This window comes from Orcinus orca, chromosome 20 (assembly GCF_937001465.1).
Source record: "Orcinus orca chromosome 20, mOrcOrc1.1, whole genome shotgun sequence".
Taxonomy (NCBI): Eukaryota; Metazoa; Chordata; class Mammalia; order Artiodactyla; family Delphinidae; genus Orcinus; species Orcinus orca.
Window position 1 is genome coordinate 36,922,892 of NC_064578.1, and position 12,844 is coordinate 36,935,735.

The 12,844-nt window shown below is 42.5% G+C and overlaps 2 protein-coding genes across 3 annotated transcripts in view; one reads left to right on the plus strand and one right to left on the minus strand.

Moving 5' to 3' along the window:
- Nucleotides 1-1,356: 1,356 nt before the first annotated feature.
- Nucleotides 1,357-8,781, minus strand: ORC6 (origin recognition complex subunit 6). Of its 2 annotated transcripts, none has more exons than XM_004264864.3 (7): nt 8,396-8,781; nt 6,408-6,537; nt 4,998-5,161; nt 4,694-4,783; nt 3,395-3,507; nt 2,930-2,998; nt 1,357-1,903 (listed from the first exon to the last, which is right to left on the minus strand). In XM_004264864.3, the coding sequence occupies exons 1-7, from the start codon at nt 8,458-8,460 to the stop codon at nt 1,776-1,778; spliced, it is 759 nt and encodes a 252-aa protein (XP_004264912.1). In that variant the 5' UTR covers nt 8,461-8,781; the 3' UTR covers nt 1,357-1,775. The 2 variants fall into 2 exon arrangements, with proteins under 2 accessions (XP_004264912.1, XP_049559651.1); XM_049703694.1 differs by having other exon boundaries at nt 6,408-7,804.
- Nucleotides 8,782-8,921: 140 nt separating this feature from the next.
- Nucleotides 8,922-12,844, plus strand: part of VPS35 (VPS35 retromer complex component) — a 41,489-nt gene continuing 37,566 nt past the window's right edge. Inside the window, exon 1 of the mRNA XM_004264863.4 lies at nt 8,922-9,014. Within this exon, the coding sequence (XP_004264911.1) occupies nt 9,012-9,014 (3 nt within the window). The 5' untranslated portion in view covers nt 8,922-9,011. The remainder of the gene's footprint in view (nt 9,015-12,844) is intronic.

Consider the following 12,844-nt stretch of genomic DNA (forward strand, 5'->3'; position numbering starts at 1 on the left):
TAAGCAAGTACCAAGGAGCGTGATTACTGGATTACATGGTAAGAGTATGTTTAGTTTCGTAAGAAGCTCCCAAACTGTCTTCCAAGTAGCTGTAACATTATGCCTTACCACAAGCAACGAATGAGAGTTCCTATTGTTCCACATCCTCGCCAGCATTGTTCTTCTCCTTCAATATCGACTTGTTGTTCTGGGTCTTTTAATTTTCATATAAACTTTAGTCTGTTGATGTCCACAAAATGCTGGGACTTTGATTGGAATTGTGTTGAATCTATACATCAAGTTGGGAAGAACTAACATCTCAACAATATTGAGCCTTTCTATCCATGAACATGCAATCTCTCCATGCATTTTATTCTCCTTAGATATGTTGATATTTTATTGGAGTTTTGAAGTTAGCTTTGTAGTAGATCATGTATTCTTAATTTTGGTTAAAATCATGTCTGGCATGATGCCTCAGAGCCCCTAGCAACTTATCTTTCCAGGCCCTTTTCCATAGTTTTAAAGTAAGTATTTAGTAAGGTTACATTTTTCAGTATGTGGATATCAAAGAAAATAAACCTTGGGCTCTTTTTTAAAGTATAATTGACTTACAATATTATATAAATTTCAGGTGTACAATATAGTGATTTGATATTTCTACACATTATGATCACCAGTCTAGTTATCATGTCATCAGTGATTATATATTATTGACCATATTCCCTATGCTGTACATTACATCCCCATGACATTTATTTTATAACTGGTAGTTTGTACTCCTTAATCTCCCTCACCTATTTCACTCATCCCCCCTACCCACCTCCCCTCTGGCAACCACCAATTTGTTCTTTGTTTGTTTTGTCCATTCGTGTTTTGTTTTTAGATTCCACATGAGATCATACGGTATTTGTACTTCTGTCTGACTTATTTCACTTAGCATAATACCCTCTAGGTCTATCCATGTTGTCACACTTTAGTCTGTTTCTTAATTTTTTAATATGACGCTAATATATAATTATGTGAGACCTCTATGTGTTTCTTTCTGTATTTTAATACTTACTAAATACTTACACCAGGAGCTGTACTAAATGCTTTACATGTATTAGCTCAGATACTCCTCCAAATTATTCTATGAGGTAGACATTATTTTTATTCCTACTTATTGATTTGGCATAAAGAAGCTAATTAATTTGCTCAAGGTTTCACAGGTGGTAAATGGCTGAGTAGTGTTTTAAACCCAGAAAGTCTGATTCAAGAGTTTGTGCTCTGGGGAGCAGTATGGTTCAGTGTTCAGCAACCTGGGCTTTTTTCCTGCTAGAGTAGACGGCTTTTGGCATACCATAGATTCTCCCAAACTGATAACAACTGCACCTTGAATGCATATAAAAATAATATTTATTAACTTAGGTTGTACTATATATTTAGTCAAACCAAGAGATTAACACAAAAACTTAAAATCTTTAGACTCCATTCAGCTTGAATTTCATATTCTGGATAGGACAGGAGACTGTCTTTTGCTTAAAACAAAACAAGAAAGCAAAATGGTTTCAATGACATTTTGTAGGAGAGAGCAGACCTGTGGGGAGCCAAGGCTGAGCCAACCAGGCACTGTGGCTTATCTAACGAATTTGCTGCCCATGTGAGAGCCACCCTGCTCAGCCCCAATGCTGGTTTCTTTGCTATTAAGGATAGGATCCTTGTTATAAAAGTTCAAACAAATTTCCAAAGCCCTCACATCTTCCTTGAGGTGGCAGATGCACCGCTGGTTTGCAGTACAGGTGGTCCGGAAGCTGAAATCACTCTGTTGTAGCCTTTTGTGCTTTGGCAGCATTTTCCAAAATTTTCCTTTTCCACTGTTCATAATCCTGTGTCAGATCTTCATCTTTTTGCGGTTTATGTGGGATCTCTACTACATTCTCTATTTCTATGAGAGAAAAAAAATTTTTAATGTTTCAAAATCCTTATGTTTACAAATGAGTAAGAAAGAAGTAAGCTTGTTTACTTTAAAACCTCTATCTTAATTAAGGTAATAGGGAATAAGATACCAAAATGAGAAGTGGAAACAGAAGTTAACACATCAGTTTTTCGCTCTCCCTTACACTCCAAGCATTCCAAGACATCTTGATGATAGCTAACATTTATCAAGCCCTGAATCCAGCACTTTTTAATTGTATTATCTCATTCAACCCTCACCACAATTATGTGAAATGGGTGCTAATATTAATCACATTTTATAGATTAGGAAGTTGAGGCTCACAGAAATTGTCACTTTCCTAAAATCACAGAACCACTCGGTGGTAAAGCAGGATTTGAACCTCAGCAGTTTGCCTTCAGATGTATTCTTAATTACATGATACTTCTGTAAACTACTGCTTGGAAAACTGTCTTATCAAATGATTAACTTCTAGGATTTAGTTAAAATCTGACTTTTTTTTTTAATTGAAGTACAGTTGATTTACAATGTTGTGTTAGTTTCTGGTGTACAGCAAAGTGATTCAGTTATACATATATGTATATTCTTTTCCATTATGGTTTATCACAGGATACTGAATATAGTTCCTTGTGCTACAGTAGGACCTTGTTGTTTATCCTTCGTATATATAATAGTTTGTATCTGATAGTCCCAAACTCCCAATCGAACCCTACTCCTTGGCAACAAGTCTGTTCTCTATGTCTGTGAGTCTGTTTCTGTTTCGTAGATAAGTTCATTTGTGTCATATTTTAGATTCCACATACAAGTGATATCATATGGTATTTGTCTTTCTCTTTCTGACTTATTTCACTTAGTATGATAATCTCTAGATCCATCCATGTTGCTGCAAATATAAAATCTGACTCTTGTCTAGGCAAGCTGCTAAAGCAGCAAAGGGCTGTTCACTGCATTAAACCCACTGTACACTAATCCCATTGTACTAATTTCAATGTTCATCCGGTGTTAATAATGCTTCACCCGTTGCTGAAGGTTCAACCACTGTCTTCTTTTTCTTCCATGGTGGAGTAGCTGAATCTCCAGGCTCTCCTTTAGGGGAAAAAAAAAGTATTATCAGAGTTAATTTTTCTCCTATTTTCAATTTTAGTTTTGGGGCTTATTTTGGATCACAAATAAAAACCAGATACCTTGATTGACCAAATACTAGGATAAGGAGAAGGCAAATGATCTTGCCCTTCTCTTTTCTTTGGCTTTTCCTGTCAGACTTCAGAACAGAGAATCTATTTTCTAGGTATGAATTTACGGAATCACAGGGTTGGTTATTTTGTTTTTGTTTTTTAGTTATTAAGCTATTTTATTTGAAAAATAGAAAAGAACAGTAATTTTCTCAGTAAAAACCGATCTTGTCTACAGATAGACAAGAATATATATTTCAGAGACGTTCTTTCAAATGACACATTCTTGCAACGTGGAATGAATACTCACTGTCGATCTGCTGCCCAATCTTCTCTAACTGTTTACAGAGTCGATCAAACATGGCTTTTTTTACACCGGATGTGGCTGCCATTTTATTTTTGTCCACCTTTAGCTTTAGAATCCTACAAAAGAATTTGATAACTTACTGTTCTTAAGATCAGTATTGTTATCTTCTTTGGCCAACCAGTTATCAACTTATTTCCTTTCCACTAAGGCTTTATGAAGAGCCCCCAACTGTTTAATTTTCCCTTTATTTCAAACGTATATCATTAGCTAAAACCATGCAAACTTACCTTTTAAAGCTATTTATTTAGTTATTTATTGTACTGCGAGAGATAAAATGCACACGGGGTCTGTTACATAACAAATAGGGCACATAAAAACATTTGCTATAGTACTTCATGCTTTATAGAACTCTTATACATCTCAGATGTTAACTTGTTAAATGACAATTACAGCATTTTAAAGTGTTTAACTCACTTTAAACACTTATGATGCTTATATTTATATGACTACAAGAATATAAACCACCCTCCCCTCCAAAAACCCCCCCTAATAACACTTCACAACAACCACTAATGAAAAATACAAAACAAACTTATTTAAAATAACAGACCCATTCAAACCTTTCTTTGTTCAGTGAAACGTGCTTTCAAAAGTGAGGTTGTCAATACTGCTTTCTACCATAACAGCCATACTCCCTCCACACATACATATACCTTTGTTGAAATAAAGGGACTATTTCTATTCACTAATAGTAGCTAAGGGAGCCAAACACACCAAAATTAGTGGTTAAATAGTAAGAAACCTATTCTTTAAGCACCAGCTACAATTTGTTTTCTAATGAGTTTTCCAGCAAGATAAAACAAGACAACTTTAGACAAAGATAACAATTACTAATATTTCCAGGGTAAAATTTCAGTATACACACAGATAACCCCAAAGATTCAAATTAAGAATTTATCATTGAAAAGTTTTATAAATTACTTGAAAAAGAGTTGCAATCAGTACTTAAAAAAATGTGACTGGAAAATCACAACTAAGCACTGTTTTAATGATAGGTTTCATGACTTAGCATACATATACATATATGTGGCTGTCACTTGGCAAGTGGGCTTTGGGCAACACTAGTTCCTAGTTGTCAGGTCCATCGTGGGATAAACTGAGAATCAGGTCACTTGGCCACTATTAAGGTTATTTAGGAAAATATGCTCTGAGTTGAAATCAACTAAATTAGAAGTATTCTTTGGCAACGAGAAATTTATTTATAAATTATAGACTTTTCTGAATGTTCAAAGGAACACTTACTTGCATGCTGAAAGTAGTGCAGCAGTGGTGAAAAGCGGCCTGGATAAGTCAAGATCCACTTGCTGTGTTTGTGGAAGACTGGACTCATAGCTAAGTGAAAGCAGTGTTTGCAGAGTTATTTGTTAGAAAATATTATTTCAAAGAAACTGAAAATGCAAATCAGAACTTACAAACTATTTAAATGTATAAGATACGCATTCTGTCACTTCAGCATATTAGTTATTTTTTAAGATGGAAAATTACCATGACATTGGATATTTCTGCTTTATGTATCAGTATCGATTTTCAGTTATATGCCTCATACCTTTGCAGTATCTTTGAAGCCATGTTCACTGCTTCTGTACAGCTAAACTGTACAGCTAGGTCTCTTATTCCAATATTCGAGTTCAGGCCCAGTAAACACTCAAAAGATTTAAGGCAACTCTGATACATCTTCTTGTTCAAACCAGAAAGTTTAATTAAATAATCCTTTGAAAGGAAAAACAGATGAATCATAAAAATCATAAGTGCTGTATATTAGTGCCTTTAACACTTGTTTAATAAGTCAACTTTCCAAGATTAATTAATTCTGTGGCAAGTCACTCTACCTAAAGGTTTAGCTTCATTTAGTCAAAAATCAGTAATCATATCAGGCAAGTTAAGTACCGCTGGCAATAAGCTCATACTATAGAAAGGCAGTCATGCATGTGTGCAGATAATTTAAAATACAACATAGTGTTACCACAGCCAAGCTGTGAATTAAAAAACACAGGAGATGCATATATGGTTATTTGCTTTAACAAAGGTGCCAATGTGCAATTCATTGGAAAAACAAAGGAGGGAAGTAGTGGGAGTGAGGTGGGGAGGGAGAGTGTGTGTGAAAGGGAGATAAGAGGGAAACTGGGAGAGAAACAGGAGGATCAACAACTGAGGGACACCAACTCTGCTTGGGAAAGGAAAGCTTAATAAAGGATGTAACAGCAAGGCAGGGTCATTTTAAGACAAACAGGAGCTTGCTAGAAAAGCATTCCAGGTTAAAAAAAAAAAAGGCATTGCATTTACAAAGTCAGTCATTAAGATGCATGGTCTGTTAAGTGAACAGTGTAGCTTGAGGTTAGTAGGGTTCAAGAAGGGCTGGAGAGTTTGATGTTAATGGGGAGCCAACCCATGGGGAGCCAATGGTGTTTTTAATGCCACCATTTTTATCAGTGTACCATTATGTGACAGGCACTGTGTTAACAGTGTAACATATAGTATATTGTTTCCTCCTTACAATTATCCAGTGAAATGGATACCTTTATCCCCATTTGATGGATGAGGAAACTAGAGACACACAGAGTTAGTAACCGGTGGTGTTGAGATTTGGTCTCAACATGTGAGTCTTGCCATAGCTTGGCTCTCAACCACTGTGACACTGGAAGAAAAATAATACATGGGTTTTAAAGTATGTGATTTAGGAGAATGATGCTAGTGGCAGTGTGGAAGACAGCCTTCTGTAAAGAAAGAGGTGCTCAGGAAAACTAGGTAGTAAAGAATAGAGAGAATGTTGCAAAAAAATTTTTTTTCTCAAACTCTACAAAATGATTCTAAAGTTCATCTAGAATAACATACGAGAATAGCCAGGAAAATTCTAAAACACGGAGTTTTGATGGGGGCTAGTCCAACCAGAGATGAAAACATGATTAAACTTCAGTGTTGCACCAGATTATTCAGACATTCAGTGGGACCTACTTACCCTGTCCAAGGGGAACTTCACGTAGGAAGCTGCAAGGTCCAGGCACATGACTGCATTGCTGGTTTCTGTGGTTCGTGCCGCTAGGCCAATGCACTTCACATGGGACAGTCGCAAGTACTCCTCTGCTTTCCTGAGCAACACATTCACTAAAACTCTTTCCCAGAAGTCTGCCCAATACTTTGGTAAACAATGAATTCAGCCTGGCGAACTTCACTCCGACTCTAATTCCTATGCAAGTTTATTTGGGGCTGGGAATGAAACTCCCATCTTTTGGGGGAGGACAGGGTTCTACAAAACAGAACAGACCCTCTGACTCCAGACATCACTGTGCTCAAGTACTTTCAAGCAAAAGTAAGTTCCTGAAATCCTCCCAAAAAGGCCAACCCTTCTTTCAGCCTTCCATTACTGGAACAAGCATGAATTGTGACATAGGCAGGCAAGTGAGACCAGGGTTCCTCCTTCCTCTAAATCTGTGGTTCTTGGGACTTCCCTGGTGGTGCAGTGATTAAGAATCCGCCTGCCAATGCAGGGTACACGGGTCCGATATCTGGTCCAGGAATATCCCACATGCCGCGGAGCAACTAAGGCCCTGCGTCACAGCTACTGAGCCTGCGCTCTAGAGCCCACGCGCTGAGAGGCCATGCTCTGCAACAAGAGAAGCCACTGCAATGAGAAGCCCGCGCACCGCAACTATGAGTAGCCCCCACTCGCCGAAACTAGAGAAAGCCGGCGCACAGTAACAAAGACCCAACGCAGCCATACGTACATACATACATACTTACATACATAAATAAATAAAAATAAATCTGTGGTTCTCAAACTTTAGTGTACATGACAGTCACCTTGGGGCTTGTGAAAAGATTGCTGGTCCCAGCCCGAGTTTCTGATCAGTAGGCCTATAGTGGGGCCTAAAAATGTGCATTTCTACCAAGTTCCAAGGAGATACTGATACTGCTGGTCCAGGCACCACACTTTGAGAACCACTGTTCTAAATGATTACGAGTCCAGGAGGTGTTCCTTTCCTTCCCTTCTGTCACCTAATTGACAGTCCAAGCACCCAGGCTAGCCCTGCCCCCCCAGTTTAACTACAATTCTTTCTTTCTTTTTTTAACATTTATTTACTTATCGGCTGTGTTGGGTCTTCGTTGCTAAACGCGGTTTTTCTCTTGCGGCGAGCGGGGGCTACTCTTCGTTGCAGTGCGCAGGCTTCTCATTGCGGTGGCTTCTCTTGTTGCGGAGCACAGGCTCTAGGCACACGGGCTTCAGTAGTTGTGGCACGCGGGCTCTGTAGTTGTGGCTCACGGGCTCTAGAGTGCAGGCTCAGTAATTGCGGTGTACAGGCTTAGCTGCTCCGCGGCAGGTGGGATCTTCCCGGACCAGGGCTCGACCTGTGTCCCCTGCATTGGCAGACGGATTCTTCACCACTGCACCACCAGGGAAGCCCCAATACTTTATTTCTAACCCTGGATCATGCAAAAGTCCTTCCCATCTCCGGGGTTTTGCACAGGCTGCTGTCCCTGCTTGGGCCCTCTTCGCACATCTTCCCGTGGCTGGCACCTTCTATAAATCGGGTCTCAGCGCCAATGGCACCCCCCCCCCATCCGAGGCTTTCTCGCAAGTTTCTTTTAAATTAAAGGCTGCAGAGAAGCTGCGCTCCGCTCCATCCCCAGCGGCTCCGCACACCACCCCATTCTACTTCCTGCGTAGTCGTTGCCACCATAGACACTGCCCTCCATGAGGTCTCTACCCCGTAGGTCTGCCTCCGCCGTAAACGCACTCTCAATAAGTTTCAGGGAAACGACCCAAGCTCTCCGCCTCTCTCCCTTTCCCACCACCGTGCATCCCACAGTGCTAGCTGTTCCGAGGGGCGTCTACACTCGCCCCTCCGGCCTGCTCACGAAGCTCACTGTCGGGAGGTTTTTCTTAAGGTAGGGCCTAAATCCCTTCTGAGGGCGCAGGGCCGCTGGGGTGCGCCCGACCGGACTCACCTCAGCACCTCCGGCTCGGCGATGCCCAGGCGCGGGGCTAAACGCCGGATCAGACCAGGTTCCATGGCGCGGACAAAGACTACACCCGCAAACAGCTGCAACGCGACGAAACCCGCGCGCGGACGTCTCGCCAGCCAGTGAGGGCCGGGACCCACCCCCCCGCTGCATCTGGATTGGTTGGGACAAGAAGTTGCGACTACCCCGTAAACCAATCCTGGTCTTCCTCTTGAGCGTGCGCGCTGCGAGTACACGCGCCAAGGCAGAAAGTGAATGTGCTCCGGCAGCTCCCACTCCTTTTATTCCTCCCTTTTAGGCAGACGCAAACGCTGCCTTAGGCTCTTGCTGTCTCCTTCCTGCAGCCGATGGATTTCCCCCTACTCCGCACTGTCCCGCCACACACTGTGGAGAGATTGGCTGGCGCCTAGGTTCCTCAGTCCAGCGTGAAGTGACAGGGACCAATAAATACGCGAGACTTGGAGGGCCAATCTAGGAGCTGCCTGCAGCGTCCGAAGGCGGAGCTAGAGGGGGCGGGGCTTGGAGGGGCTGCAGAGTCACCTGACCGCGGGAGGCTCCGCGCGGGGTGGGTGCTGTTAGCTGCAGGCTTAGGGGAATCGCCATGGTGAGTGCTGAGGGGCCGCGAGCCCCGGGCCGACCCTTCTCCCAGCACCTGCTCACTCCCACCGCCTTGGAGCCTTGCAGGAGGAGTCGGGGCCCCGCAGCCGGGTCGGGGCTAATACCAGCCCGGCTTGGCCTGCGGGGTGGGCGACAGGCCGGGGAAGGCCGCAGGCGGGGCGATCCGGGCTCGGGTGGGCGGGGGTGCTTGGCCGCGGCCGTTACTCTTTGAGGAGGTGTCTCCGCCCATTAGCTCTGGGGGTCCGTGAGGGACTGCGGCCCCTCTGAGTGGAGTCGGCCACCGCCCGCCTTGATGGGATCCAGAGTGCCGGGTCTGGGCGTCTGGCTGGAACGGGAGCGTGGGGAGGGCCTGAGGCTCAGAGGTGGCGTTGGGATCCGCCCAGAGGCTGCTCCCTTGCTGGCGGTTCCACCTTTGTGCCTGGTAGTGCTTTCTTATCCCTTCCTTGTGCAAGAAATACCTTCCGGAGGGGCCTTAATGGTGCCCGGGCCTTCTTCGGCCTCATAGCCCCCTTCGATTGCAGTGTGTGTCAGAATTCTAGGGACTCGCTTACGTGAATTTCCTGGAAGGACTCATGCTCTCTGATATCTACTAATTCTGAGAGACGGAAAGGAGACTGCTTGTTTCCTTTAACACTTGTTCGTTGGGCGTCCTGGCTCTCTTACTGACCTCCCCATTGATGAAATCCAAGTGTTTTACTTCCTGGAAGTAGGCATACTCCTTAGCGCCTCTCCGTGCTGGCAGCAAATCGTGGTGTGGCTGTTGGCTGGTGAACTTGAACTTCCTCAAAGTGTGAATCCTTGTGTCTAGTTTCCACAAAGGCAAGTTGTCACTTGCATTTTATTAGCGTTTGACATAGTCTGCACAGTATGAATAATGTTTTTGGATGTTGGTGTACAGTATGTCAGTTTTATCTCACTATTTACTTTACGTAGACAGGCTTCTGAAAACCTGTAAGCCTGGAAACAGGGGTCGCTTTAAATGTGTTAATGCCAGAAAGCAGAATGTTTGACATATATTACTTTCATATAATATGATGCCATACAAGGTGATTTTGCTTATTTCTCAGAATTTTTAGTTGGGAATTGATATGAGAACGGTGCAAAAATTAAACTAGGATATCTCTGTTTCTCAACGTTTATGGATTGACATTTATAGTGTTTTGTAATCAAAGCAGTTACTTGAGGATCTACTATACATCCAGATTCTGTGCTTGATGAACCAGTTTGGAGCAGTGAGCCAGACACAGTGAGCCAGTCCTGTTCTCATGAATTTTATTGGAAAGAAAACTTGAGTAGCAGTCTTGTCACAGCCACTGTCTCTGTGACTTGGGCAAGTCACTCAATCTTCTTTGAGTCTCCTTTTTGCATCTGAAAACAAATGTTGCCTCTTTGGCCCTTCCCAATCCTAAAATTCTAGGATCCAGTTCAATTCATCATGCATCTTGTGTGCCTTCTATGTCATGGACTGTGCTGGGCAATGGGAACATAGTCCTTGCTTTCAAAGAACTTAAGGGTCTAGCAGGGAAGACTTGCTTGTGGCACTTAATGGAATACAGTCTGAGGATCGCTTTGCTAGCACTGTCAACTCAGTGTTGTGGGGCCCTGGAGGAAGAGACGGTTCTGCCTGAGGAGCTTGGGAAAGACTACAGGAAGTAAATGTTAACTTTGATTCTGAGGAAGGTGAGCAGAAATTCCCCAGGTGGAGAAGAAAGCGTATTGCTAGTAGATAAAGCTGGGAGAAGTGAATGCTCATGGTGTGTGCCATCATAGGATTCCTGGGGCAATTTATTGGTAAATTAAGGTGGAGACACTTTGGTATTAAAATACATGTTTGGACGTTCCCATCCCTTCATCATCCTTAGTTCTCCCTACTTCAATTGCTATTTTGTGTCTTATCATCATTTTTAAAATAGTACTTTCATTAACATAATGAAATTCTGTATCTTTGAGAGACTGGTTATTTTCACTTTACAGTTGCTTTGCATCGCGTTGTTAGATTACATCTGTAGCATGAGTGGAGAGATTGACAAATAAGTTTCTAGGATCGTTGGAGATAATTGCTGATGTCCAAGGGGGATATAATAATAATGGTAACACTTATGTGAAGTGCTTATTACTAAGTGCTAAGCACTTTTCAAGCTTTATCTGTGTCACTTCACTTATTACTCATAACGGTGATGTAAGTACTCTTATTAACCTTGTTTGCTACAAGAGGAAGTGAAAGCACATTGTTTGAATGGAGAATAGTTTTGTAAGTGATATGTTCATAGTGACCTTTGTTCTCTCTGCACCTTTTTGAAAAAATAAATTTATTTATTTAATTTTGGCTGCGTTGGGTCTTCATTGCTGCACACGGGCTTTTTCTAGTTGCGGCGAGGGGGGCTACTCTTTGTTGTGGTGCATGGGCTTCTCATTACGTGGCTTCTTTTGTTGCAGAGCATGGACTCTAGGCGCGCGGGCTTCAGTAGTTTGTGGCCCATGGGCTTAGTTGCTCCGCGGCATGTGGGATCTTCCTGGACCAGGGCTCGAACCGTCCCTGCATTGGCAGGCAGCTTCTTAACCACTGCACCACCTCTCTGCACCTTTTAACTGTGTAGACTTGGGAGGGCTGTTCGGCTTGAGTCTCATGCTAAAATGGGCCTGATCACAAATGTTAATTTGATTTTGACTCTGTAGTGTTTCCATTTTTCTCTGATGCATGTAGCTGCTATGTACAGGGTCATTTGTAAACGGAGAACCACTTTCATGAGTGAGGAATCATTGGTTACCTGGCTTGTGTTTAATGAGAGCGTGTTCACGTTATACCTGACACTACTCGCAATGTGACACTTCCCAGGAAGGGCATCTAGATGCTCCTTTAGAATAGCCATTTGGGGACTTCCCTGGTGGTGCAGTGGTGAAGAATCCGCCTGCCAATGCAGGCGGCACGGGTTCAAGCCCTGGTATGGGAAGATCCCACATGCCACAGAGCAACTAAGCCCGTGTGGCACAACTACTGAGCCCATGTGCCACAACTACTGAAACCCGCGCACGTAGAGCCCGTGCTCCGCAACAAGAGAAGCCACCGCAATGAGAAGCCCGTGCACTGCAACGAAGAGTAGCCCCTGCTCGTCACAACTAGAGAAAGCCCACACACAGCAATGAAGACCCAATGAAGCCAAATAAATAAATAAGTAGACTAGAATAGCTGTTTGTATAATAACTACATTGTCTTACAAGTAATATGTAAAAATACATTAATATAGCTTTATCTCTTCATTTGTAGCCTACTAATAAGTCTGTAATTTTCTACATTGTGTATATATATGTTTCTATTAATTTTAAACCCCATTGATACAAAATAGAAAAATTTTGCCAATTTGTTTTCAGATTACTGAATCTGGTCATTTCTATACAAGTATTTTTGAATTGCTTGTAATCTCTTTTTTTTTTTTGAAGTCAAATCACCCTTTATTCTTCTATTCTGCACTTGATGCACTTGGTGCTCGGTAGGTTGAATCAAAAATGATTTTTTTTTTTTAACATCTTTATTGGGGTATAATTGCTTTACAATGGTGTGTTAGTTTCTGTTTTATAACAAAGTGAATCAGTTATACATATACATATGTTCCCATATCTCTTCCCTCTTGCGTCTCCCTCCCTCCCACCCTCCCTATCCCACCCCTCCAGGCGGTCAGAAAGCATCGAGCTAATATCCCTGTGCCATGCAGCTGCTTCCCAGTAGCTATCTACCTTACGTTTGTTAGTGTATATATGTCCACGCCTCTCAATTGCCCTGTCACAGCTGACCCTTCCCCCTCCCCATATCCTCAAGTC